Source organism: Lissotriton helveticus, chromosome 1_1 (assembly GCF_964261635.1).
Source record: "Lissotriton helveticus chromosome 1_1, aLisHel1.1, whole genome shotgun sequence".
Lineage (NCBI taxonomy): Eukaryota > Metazoa > Chordata > Amphibia > Caudata > Salamandridae > Lissotriton > Lissotriton helveticus.
Genome location: NC_136057.1, coordinates 1423601966 through 1423620966, shown reverse-complemented (window position 1 = coordinate 1423620966; position 19001 = coordinate 1423601966). Strand labels below are relative to the sequence as shown.

Here is a 19001-nt window from a genome sequence, read left to right as displayed (position 1 = left end):
GACGATTTTAAGACTCAAGCTGCAGACCTGGAGAGTAAACTCCTGAACAGACAATACCCGGCACACATTGTCCGGAAAGGTCTGAAACGTGCACGCAATAATAACAGGGAAGCACTCTTGGACGACACTGAAGCAAAAGAACCAGATCCACGCCCGATCTGCGTTACCACCTATAACACCAACTCCAACCAGATCACGAAAATCGTGAACAGACATTGGAGGGTTTTATCGTGTGGCCTGTTGAACTTTCCTAAACCGATGTTTGCACATAGGAGGGGAATGAACTTAAAAGATCTTCTGGTACACACAAGACCGAGATCAACAGGTGCAATTGAACCCCCTAGAGTGGCAGGAATTAGTGGACACCACCCCTGTGGGTCTTGTGTATCCTGCCAGTACACGAAGAAGAGTAGGAGTATCACCTTTTCTAACCACTCTACATGGGAGCAACGTGCATTCACGAACTGCAACAGTCGTAATGTAGTGTATTTGATCACCTGTCCGTGTAAAAAGGAGTATGTAGGAATGACCAGCAGACCCGTGAAAATTCGCATGGGAGAACACCGCAGCAATTTACGTTGCAACAGGACATCTACGAAAATGTCTGCCCATTTCTCTACCATGGGACACAGTGTCCATGATCTAAAGTGGACTGTTATTGAGATCTTCCCCAATGACAGAGAGCTTCTATCAAAAGAACAACGTTGGGTGTTCCGTTTGGGGTCACATCGCACTGGCCTGAACGATGATATCCCGTGGTCCCAACTACACACGTAAAGCGTGCTGTGCCTTATGTAAATGCAGACACTACTATCAGCAAAGTAATGGACTCCGTTCTGTCCTGTGTATATAGATGAATACTTCTCCTGGTTCAAAAGAATGGCCACTGCAACACTGACTTATTACATGCTCCCCTTATATATTCTAACCCCTTCTAGCCAACCAGGTTGTTAAATAGTGTACTTATATGGGACCCTGTCACAATTATTGGACAACATCCCCCCCTCCATTTCCTAGATACGTCCTCCTCAATCAACCCCTTGAGGCTGCGTATACATCGCACTTTTTACTGTTAAAACATATTTATTAGAACCATTAGTATATGTGTTCACAATAGCATGTTTTTTCCTTCATTCGTGGTCCTATTTGAGCCAACGCTGGGAAAATCATTTGTCCTATCAGGCAAGCACGCTGCGCATGCGCACCGGGTGTAGTGACTGCCCCACGCGCATGCGCGCTATTGCACTAACCCCGGCGCATGCGCAGAGAGAGCCCGCATAGCGCCGAGCGCCGCTGCGGTGTTTTTCTCTCGGTCTGACTATTTGCTCACCCTGAATCAGATCCGAACTCCAGGAAAGTACCCATGATCCGTGTTCTACGAGCACCACAGCCAAGGAACCATTATCTTGTGGCTACACCTAACCATCCTAACATGGCCGCCCCCTCATCTCCCTTGCTGGCCATACTTACCTGGCGATCTTCCCGCCAAGGTTAATAGATCAATTATCCAATTACCATCGAGTATATAAACACACCGCCCACAACCCCCTTCACATCCACGGAAGCCGCGGACGAAGGAGGAAGCACAATCGTGCTGGGGGCACAGTAAGTACGGCATAGCCGTCTCGAGGAGGACCATACCTGTATTTCTATTCCTACTCAACCTAGTTGAGTTACCTTATACCACTTCTAAGGCAGGATCACAGTATATCCATTTTTTCTTTGCAGTTGATACCCCATCATACCCTTCAGTCTTATGCTGGCTCATGAGGCATTGATCCCTCTCTTGATAAGTATGCACTTCCTTATCTACAACCCCTGGTTATTTAGAATCTATGTAGTTTACCTACTTGGTGTGTGACTGACTGTATGAGTGCTGAAGGAACCCTTCAACAATCCTCAATGTGTACACTGGATCCCTTATTTTGAGAATATTGTTGTGTGTGTTTCTCTTTTTTCCTTTACAGGTAATTTAGAGTTAAGCGCACTTTGGGATCGGCGCATTTTTTAATCTTTTACTCTTATTTTGCAGGCATACTACATTATCAGTGTGATAGTATAGATGTGTTGTAATTATTAATTGGTAGTTACTCACATAGTTTTTTTCACTTTTTTGTACATACACATTTTTCTACCTTTGTGGAGAATACATTAGTGAGTGACAGGGGGATCTCCCCTAGGTCCTGACGAAGAGGCCCGGTGCCTCGAAACATGTTGACCCACGTAGGAGAGAGAGCCCATTAACCTGCTCTATCTCTCCGCTTCACTTTTTCTTTTAATAATACCAGCCAGTGTTTAATAAAATTCTTTTTTCCACTAGGCCAGGTATTTTTTAACTTACACCAGACATCACCCCTGACCCCACTGACACTCACTCCCAACACATAGCACCTCCATCTAAAAGGTGCTCCGGCGTATCCGCTTGTCGCAGCACTGCCCCGCCCCGCAGCGGGACGGGAAGACCCCGATGATGAAGCATGCTACTAGCAGAGCCAACCAGCCTGTGGAGATGACCATGAGGATGAGGCAGATGCTCCCCAGCTCAATGGTGATGACAATGTAATCATGGACTTGCAGGAGGCCAGAGGTTTGGACACTTTCCTCGTCCCTGGATTGTTTTAATCCAGCTGGGCCATTAAACAAAGAGAGTGCCTCGTTTCCCTTGGTAATGAGATGGGCAGCGGGCGTATTGGATTTACAGCTGCCAATTATGAAAGTCAAAACTAACGTACTGACAGATGTTTTGCAACTTGGACACACTTCATCCAAACTCTTTTTCCATGTAATGAAGCCCAGACTATCACCCTTTTGGGCATTTGGTCTGTGCCTTGTTCCTGTCCACCAGTGAACAAGCAGGTTGCCAGATGACACAGGCTCATGCCAGCCAACCCTGACTTTTTGGCACAGAACCCTGTGACGCACTGATTCTCCTGACTGGATCTGTATCTGGGCTCTGTTTAGGTAGTGTAAGGGGTTTGCTAGTGACGAGTGCTTTCGTAAATTCAAGTTGAATTATGATGCAATAAAGCTTTTTGTCGTATGGACAAGCGAGGGCTCTGCGTCCTCTTGTTAGGGCCTTCAACCATTGGTTAAATTCTGAGTCGTCTTTCAGTAGTTAAAACCTGGCACCCCAGCTAGATTATGTTTAATATGTGCAAGTGAAATCCTTTGTGATTTTGTGCGCTGCTATCCATTTAATATTGATTTTCAAGTCGTATATTTTTTGGGGGGGGGGACAGTTATCATTGAATCTGCATTGTCTAGGCAAAAAACACAGTACTAGTAATTGCTATTTCAGCTTACCCACCAACTGCATCTAATGCAGATAACTAGTGTGATTACTCATAGGCATCACTTCAAATCTTTGCAACCTCCACCAGGAACCAAAGTATCTGTGCATTGAATTCAAGTTATTATCCATTTCACCACCATGTCTTCTGCAGTACAGGACTTTTTTATAAGTTCAGTAAAGTATCACACTCAGTTTCATCTTGCCCATTCAGATCAGACTAAAAGCATTTTAAGGAAGAAAAAAAATAGTTTCCAGGTCTTCGCTGTTCTTTCTCTGGAATTCTCTTCTCCTGACAGTTTGCTCCCTCTAGAACATTGCAGGTATCGAAGTCTAATCTTAATCTCCTATTTTTTTTAATTTCTGCATTGATCATTCGTTCTTTCCTTATATTTTTTCTGTTTTCTAACCTTACAGTTTCTTTGCCTCCCATACCTGTCTGTCTTGATTTCTTTCGAAGTCTCACTTTACTTCATATTTCCACTGTTCTTCATTCTTTTTTTCATGTTTTCATTCTTCCCACTGTTTGTATTTATTTCTATGTCCTTTTCTATTTCTTTTTTCCTCTCATCTATTTTTCTCCTTAAGGCCCATCTCCCATAACCCCCCCCCTATCACCACTTGTCAGTATTTAATCAAATGTAAGTTTTGAAATGTTTGTGGTTGTAGACGATTCGCAAAGTATGGACTGATCAAGGAGACAGAACTGTTCTGTGAGGATAAGGAGCGGGTACACGGGGGAAGGTGGTGCCTTTCTAACGGATGTATCTGCCTTTGTGCTGCAAATTTCACACAAATCCTGCAGCAAGTGCCTTAATAAACTGGGCTATCTTTCCTGGATTCAGATCTTTAAGTGCGTATCTGACGACTAGAGTTACTCAATGGACTCTCCTTCCCTAATACGAAAACTTACCTGCGTACACGACATATGACAGTGACTTTAGGCATATTGTGTAGCCCACAGCCATACAGTGCTTTGTATGCACATTCCAGTAGAGTGACACTGAGCACCAAGTGACCATTATCAACCTTGAACAGCTCTGCATATGGCGTGAAATGAAATATCCCAAACCTCCACCTTCACATGCTCTCTACCCTAGATCTTGAAGGTGTCTATGCATGAGTTTAACTGACGTAGCCAGTATCCATTGCAAACTCTTATACTGCAGAGCATTCAACATGCACATAGTCTCAAATAAACTGCAACCCAACATCCGGTTTTCTCCTGAACTCAAGAAAACTGTGCATGCCTCTGAAGGTGACTTTATATGCAGTGATTTGCCACCTATTGTACTTGAGAGCTGTGCCAATAGGTTTATGGATAATTGTGACTGTTTGCTCATTTCCTTCCCTAGAGCGGCGGCAGTGGTGTGCCATTGCCATCCTCGTGGCAGTCCTTGTGGTGGTACTCGTTCTGCTCTTCGCCTTGTGACGGAGTCTGGTGGGACTCTTCTTGCCATTACCAAAGGAGAAAAGATGGTGCAGCTTCCTACCCATGGTGGATCAGCTTGTGAACTCCTTGCACTTTTGCGCACTTGCAGGGTCGTGCCCGCCGCGCCGCAGTGCTCTGCAGCCTTTTATACTCTTAGAAGTTGACATTATCTTTGTTGTTTTTTTAAAATGTATCCATGGTAATTCAGCAGTGAGGGGCGGAAACTACCAGGCCATGCCGGAAAGCAATGTTACCCTGGTCATTTACCTGTTTCCGTCATCGCCAGTAGAAGGTCACAAATGTCCTTGCTATAGGGACTGAAGCATGTCTTACACAGGCAGCCAAAAGAGATACTCACTGCAGTGCCCAGCGCAGCCTGAGTGGTACAGGTGATGCCAATGCGCTCAGAAGTGTGCAATATAGTGCCAAGATTCACTCGACACAGCACCAGAATTTGGACCTCAGCCACCTCCCTGCCAGTGCCTGTCTTCATGATCAATTACTGTAATGTGTGTCTGGATTTCTGTTGGTGCTGAAATCCCAAGGGAACTTTGCATTTAAATCACTAAAAAATTGTATTTAAAATCACCGGGAAATGGTGTTTATTTAAACAAGAAAAAGGGAAACGTGCCATGGAAACATTTGAGTTCAAACTACCAGCAAGGTTGTTTTAAAGGTCAAGAAGAATCATCTTTAATATTCTTAATTCTTGTTAAAACACAGTCGACATTGTTTTAAAATTCAATTGAGATGGTCTTTAAAACTCATGGGGTTATGAAGAGAGAAGGGATTATTGTACAGAGTGCACTTCTACATGCCACAGCTCCTTTATCAATCAAGAAGATCCCCTTAAATTTTAAAGCTTCCTGCCAGCCATGGCACCAGGTTAGAAGTCTGCAAGCGAGAAAGTAAGGTGGCTGCCTTAAATACATTCTGCATTATGAGAATGTTCTCATGCCGTACAATTAAACGCTCACCCTTCTGCCCATTATGCTGTCCATTCTTGTGGGGATGGTACGGGGTATAAAATATGCACAGGGACAATGCACATTTCATCTTTAAGAATGGATGTCTTGGTGGAAGCAGATCTTGTCTTTTCTACAGCTGATGTGGTTGCCACCAGAAGTGCATATGCGATCTGTTATAAGGTTGAATGTGCTTGGGGATTGAACGAGAAGCCTGTCCACCCCTAGGGCTGACTTTTATCAGGGGATTGCACAGAAATGCTGAGCTCTGAGGCTGGGTGGGTTCCAGGGTCTAGCGACTGCATAGAGAGCCTGGCGTATCAAGCACTCGATGGGCTAAGGGTCACTATAGCCCTCACCTCTGAGACTGCAGCGGCTCCTGATATTGACAGAGGGAGGAGTATGTCATAAATTGCGCTAGATGGGCTCCTGGGATTGCTTTAGAGATTTGTACCGTCACCTGAGCACAGGATTGGCTGAGGGGTAAAATATAGTGATACTGACCTTTTCATCACCAGAACTATATGGCCTCAGGAAATCGAAAAAGGAAAATATATAGAGCCTCTTACCAGTGGGATCCGATGGACCGATGGGTTAGTGCGTGGATACAGAACTTTTCATCCCTTGGATTAGATAACTTCATTTTGGGGATCCGTTCTGTAGACCATTTTGCTTTTTCAAAGGTTTGGGTGTGTTCGACACTACGGGTTGATGCTTATTGTAGTGGCAGCCTCCTGGTGTTTCCAGCCAAAACTTTACCCAAGATATTAAATGTGCTGATTGGAGGAAATTGTGCTGCTACTGTTGATGAATTTTCTAGTGTACATGCATTAGATATTCTTGGTGACAATTTAGTGTATTTGAATATATGTCACGGTAGAATTTTGAGTAAACTGGATGCATTCTCGAATTCGCAACAAATTAACAACCCTCCCTAGGATGACCAGAATCTGGAGGAAATGGGATCTGCGAGTTTTAAACATGTGTGCCCTCTGCAAATGGGCAAGATTTAATGGGCAGGTGCTGTATATGTGTATTGTACAGTGTTAACATCTGCATGGTTGGAAGGCACCAACATGTGGTGTGGCATTTGAGCATTACAGCATGGCTTTTGTGAGACGGGTTGGCATTAGAAGTACTCATTCCCAATTGAGAGATCTCGGTCTCCTCCAGATTTTAAAGCCAGTCTGCCTTCCGGCAGGTCCATATGAACATCATTTGTGGGTGTAAATGTTGAATTGAGGGTGGGCAGCTGCTGTCAGCTCAATCTACCTAATGCTCTGGGAAGAGTCTGCTCACCTCTGCTATCACTCATGAGGTCTAATGTGTCCTAGAGGCAGCTTAGTGCTTTATTACGGATCCAATTTCACATCTTACACAGACAAGCCATTGATCCTCTGCTCATCTTGGATCCAGGCTTGTGTTTCCGTTTGTTTGTGGAATAACTGTTAGGAGAGTGCATAATCCCTTCCTCGTGGCTTCTTTGAGTGTGATCAGAGACGGCCTGCTGCACTTTATTAGGCCTATTCAAAAAAAGAAACTACCCGAAATAAGATACTAAGGGAAGCTAATGGGTGGCACTGGTTTTGGTGTAATATGTCCTCTTCCAGGACTGGCCTGGATATGGGATGAAATCATGTAATTTAATATGTGCAAATGTTTATATTAAAAGGCTTTTCTTACTAATGTTCCTGTCATTCATTGTGTCAGTTTCGTTTTATTGGGACCATTGCTGCAGCATCCCCGAACATAAAGGGTTAACTGTGCGGTTTTCTTGCATTATTTTTTTTGTACTACATGTATTTAGTTCCAAGTTATGCCGTTGTTGCCCTCGCTTTTAGCCAAACGAGTGTTGATTTGCCTTCAAGTTTGCTTTTTCTATGACCTCTCATCATTTTTTCCTGTGCTGTATGTTAGAAATCCATTTAGGAAAATTACAGTATATGCTAAAGGGTATTTTCTGCAGTTATTTACCTGCCTACTTTACATTTTTGCAAGGACTAAGGTTCAACAAAATGGAGCGTGGTGGTCTTAAACAGTGTTACTGCAAGTTGTTAGCTAATTACGAGCCACTTGTTTTTCTTAGAAGAATACTTTTGAACCTCACGATATAGTGACTCCTCCTTTGCTTGGTAAGGTGCATGGGCATCGGCTCCATTGTTAAATAGTTTTTTCTGCCATCGTGTTTGGGCATATACCGATTTGGCTCGGTGTTCGGCACCTATTAGCGCATAACGCCAGGCCTCCACAACTCTTCGTCTCCCTTTGTCAAAGAATAATCTTCACCGATCAGCGATCTCACTTCTTCGTTCCAGGAACTTTGACAACCACTTTGGATTCCGCTGGGGCCTCGGCCCCATCCTGGGGAATTTCCTTCAATCTCTGGTGCCTTTTTCAGTGAGAATGCCAGGTCTGAGAGGGAAAGGATGCTCTTCCAATACTTCCCCCAGTGTCACTCAAAGTTCCCTTGGACTGCCCACCATCAGGTCTGCAATCTTTACCTCTCTCCTGAGCATGACAGGACCACATGCCCAGTCTGCCTCACCTTCCAGTCGAAAAAGACCGTTCAATACCAGGAGATGGACCCATCAAAGAATGCAGAGGTGAGACAGAAATGACTCTCCCCATCTTTGGGGAACCCTCCGTTCAGGCAGAGGAAAAAGCTGGCCCTTCCGAAGTCCAGCTATTGTGTTCCAGTTTGGAGGTGAGCTCACCCTCCTAATCTGAGGGGGTGCATCATCAAGATCCCAAGAAGGCTTCAACTGTGAATATGGCCACTGCCCAGGGCGGTCCAGTGATCCCATGGACACGCAGAGTTCCACCCCAGTGGGGGTTCGGCAATGAGACCAAGCACTCAACAAATGGTTTGTCTGCCACTGCCTGCCGGTCATGGTCGGCACCAACCGAAGCTTTTGGAGCCTCCGCTGCTCCATATGAGCCGGTACCTTCCTTGGAGCCAATAAGCTCCTGGACTCCGGCATCAAAGGTGACCCGAATTGGACAATGGCACCAAAACCGACCTCGCTGCTGAAGTTCACGTCGAAATCGAAGCAGCCATAGACCCCATCATCACTGAAAGCCCACTAGGTGCCAAAAGCTCGGACGACGCTTGCCAAAATTGGCTTTTCATCCATCCCCAAACTGGCTTAATGTCCACCAAGCTGCCACCTAAGCCACAGGAAACCCTGCCAGGAAAGAGCAAGCTGTCTTTTGAGTAGCATCTGGCCTTGAAGCTTACACCTCCTCCAAGGCATAAAAGACATACGGTCAGGGGTACCAGCCCCCTCCCTGCTGCCGCTCCTCCTCTTCCTCACTGCCACACCACCAAACGCTCTACCTTCTCCAGCTTCACCCAGGGCCGACCTGTGGGACAACTATGGTATTGATCCCCCGGGTTATACAGACGCCTGAGCTCTTCCCAGCAAAACCATCTTCACCTCATGACACAACCTTTTACTATGAGGTTATTTATATGCAGCTACTTTTCATAAAGGAGATTTGCACGTTGACAATGACTTAATAGTTGAAAACTTTCAAAAACACAATGCACCATCCAGTTTCTGCCTGCTTGCGCATTGCCAACTCTTCCAACGCCTTCCTGAGCTGTATATGCAACATGGACAAGAACTGGTTACTGAAGGCAAAACTATCTCAAAGGCCACCATCAGCTATGTCCTTGATGCAGCCGACACTGCAGCCAGGGGTGTAAATGCTGGTATCCTGATCAGGTGTCACGCCTAGTTCCTTGTCTCTGGCTTTAAGTCAGAAATATAACATCATCTGCAGTTTAAAAGTAAACACCTGTTTGGAACGCATGTATACCAAATGCTTGAAAAGAACATGGATGTGGCCAGGGCCCTGGGTGCTCTTCAGACAGGCACTCCTGGGGCTCTTTTCATAGGTCACAGTACTGGGGAGGTAGCAAGACCACTTCCTACCATAGGCAGCAACAACAGTACCACCACCAGCACTGGAGGGAGTGCCAAAGGAACCGACTCCGCCAAGAAGTGACTCCCTTCCCCTCTCCAATCACACTACACTTGTCGGAGAAAGCCTACAGGGTGTTCTCCTGTGTTGGGAAGAGATCACCTCCAACCAATGGGTCCTCTCCAACATACAACACGGTTCCTGCCTGGAGCTCACTGCAACCCCACCAAACATCCCACTCCGCACATACAGTCTACCTACGGAACACCAGTGCCCTCTCTGGGAAGAGGTTCAGGCACTTATCCTCAAAACGGCAATAGAGCCAGAACCATTGCAATACCGTGGCATGGGAATGTACTTCCTGTATGTTCTCATCCCCACGAAGGATGGGTCTCCAAGGCCAATACTTGACCTCGGGCGCCTTAACAAGTACATCCTTTCAGAACATCTGCAGAAGGTCACCCTGCAGAATGTTATCCCACTGCTGCAGCAAGGCGAATTCATGACTGCTTTAAATCTGAAAGACACCTACATTCATATACCTATTCATCCTGCCCAGTGTCCCTATCTGTGTGTCGTGGTAGGTGGTTGGTCAGCATTATCATTTCAAGGTGTTGCTAATCACAGTCACCGCTGCCCCCACAGTGTTCACAAAATGCCTCGCTCTTGTAGCCTCCCATCTCAGAAGGAGCAGCATTTACGTATTTCCTTACGTAGACGATTGGCTGATCAAGAGTGCAAACTAGAAGCAGTGCCTCGCTCACACCCAGGCTCTCCTTCACCATCTGGGCTTCCCTATCAGATTCAACCATTTCTGGGAGCTGTGCTCTACACAGTCACTGCCAAGACTTACCCCAGTTGGTCAGAAAAGTTATGTGTCTTCTTGGCATGATGGCCTCATGCATAGCTTCCCACTCCAGGGTTCACATGCTTCTGCTCCAACAATGCCTGTCATAACAATGGTCGCGATTGGAAAATCACTGGGACAATCTAGGGTTGATGTGGACCAGCACACATTGCTGTCTCTCGTAGTGGAACATCAACCTGTTGTGGGCCGGCTCTTCATAGACCAGGTTCGGCAGGTGATTATCACCACGGCATGCCTCGCTCTTGAGTGGGCACATCTTCAATAGCTGATCATTCAGGGCATATAAGTTCTGCGGCAAAGAAGCCTCCACGTCAATTACCTCGAGCTCCTGGCCATCCAACTAGCTTGCAGGGCGTTTTTTTCACCAGGTTCAGGACAAAGTGGCGTTGATAGAGACAAACAACTTGCCCACCATGTACTACCTCCAAAAGTAAGGCGGAGTGTACACTCTACAACTGACAGCATCAGCACAAAGCATTTGGTGCTTCCCCACTGAATACACCTGCAGGTGGTTACCTTCATGGAATAGCCAACAAATGTGCAGACTTTCATGGCAGGATACACCAACAAGTCCATGGACGGGCACTCCATCCAGATGTCCTACTCCTGTACTGCTGCCATTGAAGGTTTCGCCTCCAGGTCCCCACACCCACAGCCCATTGGGAATGCTCTATGGGTTTTTCGTCCTCTACCCCTACTTCTGTGTATGGTCCGGAAGCTTAGGCAAACTTTCCTCACTCTCAATCTGGTGGCTCCCATGTTGGTTCAGTCAACCATGGCTCTCTACCCATCTTGAGATGTTGGTCGTTCCCCTTTAGAAACTCCCCAACAGAATGAACCTTCTTACCCTGAATCATGGCACAATCAGACATGCCATCCACAGGCAACTCAATCTGGCTCATGAGGTCCTAGAGTTCGGCTATCTTAACCTCTCTTGAGTGTTAGTCTCTCTTCAAAGAAACATGCAGACCTACTACACAGCCCTGTGATGCTGCCAATTGTAAGATTAGGATTAGGATTAAAGTTTATAGAGCGCTCGAATGCCGAGGCGTCTTGGCGCTAAGTGAGAAAAAGAGAGGGAAAGCAGACAGCTGTACCGGCCGTTTTATGCCCTGGTGAACAGCCACGTTTTTATCAACTTCCTGAACATTAGCCTGTTTGGTTGAAGTCTCACAGTGGTAGGTAGTTGGTTCCTTAGCCTAACTGCACAGTGTGATAGTCTCTGCCCTCCCCATCTGGCTCTACAGACTTTGATGGCGCAGATGAGGCCCATGTTTGAGGATCTGAGGCTTCCCGTGGGAATGCACCAGTGGATAAATTTATGGAGGTCGGCTGCCCTTCCACCATATCGTGTCTTGTGAACTTAAACATAAAGCCTTGAATTCCAAAAGCTGCTGTATTGGATGCCAATGCAATGATTTAATGGTGGCGGAGGTAGGGTGACCTTTAGGGATATTCAATAATATCCGCGCAGCAGCATTTTGTATAGACTGCAATTTGGCCTTCTGCGCCTTGTCAATGCCTATAAATAGTGCATTGCAGTAATCTAGGCGTGATAGGACTAGGGCCACTACCACTGTTTTTCTTAGCTCCTGCGGAATGAAAGGAAACGCCTTCCGAAGAAACTTTAGTATGAAAAAACAAGTGGAGGTTACACGGTTTATCTGGGCCGAGAAGCTGAGTTGGTCATCAAAAATAATGCCCAAATTCTTAACTTTAGTAGATGGAACTGGACAAACGCTTGCCGCTGTCTGTCGAAGAGGTTTGTCCATAACTGCATCCCTAAGCGCATAGATCTGTTTAGGCCCACAGTTCAGGATATCATCTGCTACCTCCTTCATTTATCGAAATCAGGTCTCACTTATACTGCCATAAGCCTTTACTTGGTTACCATCGCAGCTTACATACAGAACAGGGAACACTCTTCTCTGTTCATAATCCCTGTCAAGGAAGGACTCAACAGGGTAATTCTACCTATCGTACCAGGTTTTTCCACCTAGAGTACCCCCTGCCTTGTCTGGATCTTTATGGTTGTACTTACCAGACTCGTGGATCCTCCTTTTGAACATTTACACTCATGCCTATTACAATTTATTTCCTGGAAAGTTGCTTTCCTTGTTGCTATCCCATCTTTAAAGCGTTTTAGCAATTTGGAGGCCCTCACCATGGAAAAGCTTTTCTTTCCGGTTCATAACAGAATTGCCCTTAGAACCAACTCTAAATTCCTTCCTAATGTGATATCCTCATTCCATCTTAATCAAACCATTGAGTTACTAGTCTTCTTTCCACAATGTCAAATGTCCCCCCACGTATTACATTGATAGTATCAAACCCTTTTGACAAACTCTGCAATGTTTTGTCGCTTTCTCTCAGCCACACAGAGAAATGCTCTTTCAGAGGCAGGCATTGCTAGATGAATTGTCAAATGTATCCAAACCTGCTACATTGAGGCTAAAGGGAATTTGCCTGCCGCGCCTAGGTCTTATTCGACCTGTAAAAAATGAGCGACTATGTCTTCCCTTGGAAACATACCCATAGCTGACATATCTAAAGCACCTACAAGGTCCACTCCATACACATTCATCAAATACTGATGTGTGGCTGTCTTATTGCACCTACAAGGAAGAGTTTGACAAGCAGTTTCACAAAATCTGTTTCAATCTTCTGCAACATCCTCCAGCTAGCCACTGCTTAGGGGAGTACTGCTTTATAGTCTTAGCAGAGCATGTGCATTTACAGCCACACATGCTACGAACTGAGTATGTTACTGTGAGGAGATGGGCTGTATAATATGTTGAGGTTGTGCGACCACACCGTGTAATACACTTCTAGCCTCTTTAGGACCAGTAGGTTTTGTTTGTTAAACCCTCTAGCTCAACCCTGGGTGCTGTGACTGAACAGCAAGGCGTACACAAAGAAACAAGTGTAAAGCATTTCAACAATACCAAAACAATTGAAGAAATTAACGAGACACTCGAGAAATCAGACACCAATTTTTTCAAATTGACTGTATATTTATGCATTTTTAGTCACCAGAGCGATAAAGATATATAAACAATAAGGTATAGTAAATCAAAACATTCCACTCAACTGCAAACAAGCACTGGCAAATTCAACACATTTTCACCAAAAGGAGGGGCTAGTTGTAATGCGGTCACTTGTCCTGTTAGATGACCAACTCCAGTAGCGTACCAGTCGGTGGGGGTTACCAGCAAAGTCCTCAGAGGTAGTCTTCAGTCAGTTCCAGACACTTTTATCTGTTGCCGGAGGTTCCTAAAAATGTTGTCGTGATGCAAGGAACTGAGGATACTGAAGATATCAAGGATGCTTGGGATAAGATGCGGTCAAAGGGTACTTCCTGTGGCTACACCTCAATCCACAAAGGAGGTGAGGTGGCCTGGTAACAGGGGTCGCCTTCCCTCAAAGTCCTCTCGGTGCTGGCAGAAGTCCAGTTGCACAGTATCACGGTCACAGCTGAATCCTTTTTTGGACAGTAACTCGCCTTTTGGGCAACCAGGCTGCACTGCAACAACACTCCTAGGTTTCACGAATTTGGGTGCAACTTTGAGCATAGGGTCAGGGTCCTGGTCCTTGGTACTGTACATTGACGATAGGCAGCGTCAGGAAAATTTGAGCTACCAACTTGCCCCAGCAGGCTTCTTCAACTATTGTGGCCCTGAACTACAAAACAGTGATGGGTGGAATGCTTGAATTAATCTGTGCCACTGGTAATTACTGGGGCTGCATCCCAATCCATCGTTCTTTTGCACACCATTTCACCTCAATTCGGACACAGCTTAATGCAAATCATTCTTGAGCCTGCTCCAGTAGGGACAGTCAAGCCCAGCTAGGTTCTCCCTGAACCTGAACACAAGCAACCCAGCACCGGTTTCTCCCTAGTAATGGACTCATCAACTGGGTACAGCTTGGTTCCAGTGACACAGTGTGCATGGGACCCACTTTTGGGCATACCTGTCCCACTTAGGGCCCACAATAAGTATACACAACAGTGATGGATGGAATACTTGAATTAATCCCATGGGCTCCATCCAAAATCCATTGTTATTTTGCACACCATGCCACCTTAGTTTGGACCCAGCTTTGTGCAAATCATTTTTGACCCTGCTCCAATAGGTACAGTCCAGCCTGAACTGCCAAGCTAGGTCCTCCCTGAACCAGAACACAAGCAACGCAGGATTGGTTTAGCCCTAGTTATGGGCTCATCAGCCAGGTACAGCCTGGTACCAGTGACACAGGAGCCTATTTATGAGATGATTTGTGTTGTGATTGCACCACGCAACGGGGAATATGTATGACGCAAAGTTTTTTTCTTTTTTTACTTTACCTTTAAACATACAGTTAACAAACCGTAGAATCATGCCAGATATTGGTCCATACCGTTTACATTACATATAGCATTAATGACAATTGTCAATCTATTATCAATATTGACACTTTATCTATTTTGCAACGTCAGTCAATTTTGTATCCAACGCTTAAGCAGTTGTTGGCTGATGTCGTACTTGAGTGTACATGAAAGGGCAGGGGTTCCATGTGCATGTCTAGTTAAATCGCAAAATCAAGAGTGTGGTCAGAGTCGTCCTGCGTTTATAGAAAAAATGTTTGAAGTGAATGCCAAATGTCTCTCGAACGTGAGGTGGGTGGTTGAAGTTGAGAATATATGTCGCTATTGGTGCTACAATATATCAAGCTCGCAGTCCAGCGCTTCAGTGTCATTGTGTGTTTACCACCCCAACGTATTGCAATTTCTCATTTTGTTAACATTCGAGCTATTGCCACATATCTACGTACTGCTTTTGGGCCATTGTGTATGAATCCAAGTAGCGTCTGTTATGGATTAGGTATAAGTGTCTGGTTTACCATGCGTGATAGTGCATTGTAGACAACTGTCCAAAACCGGCTATCTTAGTGCAAGCCCAGGTCATATGTAAGAAGTCTGCATGGGAAGACTAGCATTAAGTGCATGCGTGTGAGCGAGCGTTGTTCATATGTGTACCCTGTGAGGAGTCGTACATGCCGGGCAAAATAATTTAAATGTGGCAACTTATGACGGTGGTTCATGGAGCGTTTACGCATTTGTGTGCGGCAGTGCTGCCATTGAAAATCAGATATAGAGTGGGGCAGATCTCGTTCCCATGCCTCTTTTATTTGAGAATCTGTGGTGGGTAGTAGTGTGATACAAGCCTGAAAGAGTTTAGACATTAGATGCCCCCCTAGTCGTTGATGAGTAACGTCTAGGGAGTAAATTCTGGTGGCTCGTGTGGGTAGCTAGGGATTTGTGCCCATAGAGTTTTGTAGCCTGTGTAGTATAAAATTGTCCATCTGTGATGTGCCATGCAATCTAGCGTCTTCTGTCTGGGAAAAACATGACATTGGGGGGATAAGTCTCCTATCGCATTGAGAGAGAATTTGGAGAGAATGTGTTCGACGATTTCTTCCTAGAGTGTGCGTTTGACAATGTCTTCCTATGTAAGGGGTAGCCAGGTGTTACCTGCCATGGGGAGGGCTGGTAAATAAAGTAGGTGGCCACCTGTGGATCTAGTTAGTTTCCTCCAATCCCAGCTAGTTGTTGAGACAGTTTGGTGTCTTGGGGGTCGCATTTTAGACCTTCCGATAAAATGGCTTAGAGTGATGTTGGGTGAATGAGATTGCCCATGACGCAAACCTTAAGTAAGATTTATGAAGCCACGCAAGCCCACTTTGTTTGGCCCTTAATGGCTCCATAAATCTGAAGTAAGGCAATGCAGCGCAAATCACTGTGTTGCGTTGCTCTGCAATGGGAAGGAATTCTATGGGGGTTGCCTGGGTGTTCTCACGAAACTCCCATTTTTTTTACGCATTCCCAGATTTACCAGTACTGGTAGATGTAGGAACGCGCCAAAAACATATGCATTCCCAGGTGAGGTGTAACTAGGAGAAATATCGTTATTTCTCCTCGTTACTTCCTCTGTGTGCTGCATTCTGTAGCTCACATAGAAAAAGGAATACGCCTCTCAGGATCGTTTTTGTGCAGGAAGGTTCGCCTTCCTGCAAAAAAAAAATCCTGCCTGTGTTGGTGCAAGTGTGCTTGTGTTGGCGCTAGGCTGCCAAAAGGGCACAAGCACAAAAGGAAAAGGCAGGAATGTGTAGTATTTTCTTAAATATGGTGCATTCCTGCCCTTTCCCTGTCGCGCAGCACAGCAAGGTGACTTACTGTACAATACCACATGGCCAGAGTTATTTTGCTTACTAAGGCGAAACCGGTCCTGGGTTGCTAGTGTTCTGGTTCAGGGAGAACCCGGCTTGGCAGTTCGAGCTAGACTGTTCCAAAGGGAGCAGGGTCAAGGTGGACAAATATAGCTGGGTTCAAAATGAGGTAACATGGTGTGCAAAATAGCAATGGATAGGGATGCGGCCCGTGTGATTAGCAGTGGCTGAGATTAATTCAAGCATACAATCCAACACTTTTTAAGTCTCGCTGAGCCAGCGCATGCGCTACACTGCAAGACATTTAGTATCGGGGTTTTCAAAGTGCTGCCACATGGCCTAGCGCTAGCGGTCACGCGAACGTGCATGCGCGCAGCCGCCATTTGGCTTTCATGGCTCATTAAGCCTTGCTTTCCCAAGCGCCTCGCTCTGCCCCTTTCCACCACAGAGCGCGTCCCTGCCATCACTTTCGCTTTCTCTGTGTGAAAGTTTTTAAAGATAAGCAATGAAGAGAATTGCTGCTGATTTTAAAAAGGGGCTCCTATCACCAGATAAAGTTTCACATCTTAATTAACGCGAACACACACAGGCAGTCTCAAGATCTGGGAGGTAAACAATGCTAAATCCACAAACCAAGGAGCCATTTTTACAGTAAGCAAACTAAGGATGGGGCCTGTGTAAACAGGCATTGTTTAAGGGGACAGATTAACATTTTACATGCAGTGTTAACTCCCGGAAAACACATTAAGGAATTAACAGCTCTGATTTATGAAATTGAAGGGTGATAGGAGGAACAATAGACTGACAGCTTTGTGTAAGCGGCAGCGATTCACCGCAGAACGGGCCTTTTACACTGCTCGAAATGAAGAATTATGCAGAACAATGGACTCTCAGACAGACTCTCAGATACTCTCTCACTCTCTCACAGACTCCGACACTCTCTCACAGACACTCACACACTCAGACACTCTCACAGACTCTCTCTCAGACACTCTCTCACAGACACTCAGACTTACACTCTTACAGACACTCTCTAACAGACTCTCTCACAGACACTCACAGACTCTCACAGACACTATCTCTCACAGACACTCTCATAGACACTATCTCTCACACACTTTCTCACAGACACTCTCACAGACACATTCTCTCACAATCTCTCACACACTCACAGACACACTCTCAGACACTCTCTCAGACACAATCTCACACTCTCAGATGTTCTCTTACTGACACTCTCACAGACTCTCTCCCAGACTCTCTCTCGCAGACCCTCTCACAGACCGACTCAGACACTCTCACAGACCGACTCAGATGCTCTCTCACAGACCTCTCTCATACTCTCACAGACACTCTCTCACAGACACTCTCTCACAGACACTCTCACAGACTCTCAGACACTCTGACTCTCACAGACACTCTCAGACTCTCACACACTCAGACTCTCACACTCTCTCCCAGACTCTTTCTCTCCCAGACTCTCTCTCCGACTCTCTTTGACTGACTCTCACAGACACTCTCTCACAGACACTCTTACAGACTCTCACAGACACTCTCTCCCAGACTCTCTGACACTCTCTCCCAGACTCTCTGACACTCTCTCCCAGACTCTCTGACACTCCCAGACTCTCACAGACTCTGACACTCAGACTCTCACAGACTCTGACACTCAGACTCTCACAATCTCTCACAGACACTCTCACATACACTCACTCCCAGACACTCACAGACTCCCTCTCACAGACACTCTCTCACACTCTCTCTCAGACTCTGACACACACTCTCACAGACACACTCTCTCGCAGACACTTTCACAGGCACTCTCACACACTCTCTCTTACAGACACTCTCACAGACACCCTCTCACAGACTCTCAGACTTTCACAGACACTCTCTGACACACTCTCTCACAGACACTCTTTCACAGACACTCTTTCACAGACTCTCTCTCACAGACTCTCTCACAGACTCTCTCTCACAGACTCTCTCACAGACTCTCTCACAGACTCTCTCTCACAGACACTCTCACAGACACTCTCTCAGACCCTCTAACACTCTCACAGACACTCTCTCACAGACACTCTTTTACAGACACTAGCTCACAGACACTCTCACAGACAGACTCTCACAGACACTCACAGGCACTCTCACAGACACTCTCTCAGACTCACACTCTCAGAGACACTCTCACAGACTCTCACAATCTCTCCCAGACACTCACTCCCAGACACTGTCTCACAGACTCTCTCACAGACACTCTCTCACTCACAGACACACTCTCTCACAGACACTATCTCACAGACTCTCACACTC

The 19001-nt window shown here is 45.9% G+C and overlaps 1 protein-coding gene across 1 annotated transcript in view; it reads left to right on the top strand.

The window, feature by feature from the left end:
- STX10 (syntaxin 10) overlaps window positions 1-7368 on the top strand; it is a 145663-nt gene extending 138295 nt beyond the window's left edge. The window contains exon 8 of the mRNA XM_078685314.1: window positions 4645-7368. Coding sequence (XP_078541440.1) covers window positions 4645-4721 — 77 coding nt within the window. The 3' untranslated portion in view covers window positions 4722-7368. The remainder of the gene's footprint in view (window positions 1-4644) is intronic.
- Window positions 7369-19001: the final 11633 nt, after the last annotated feature.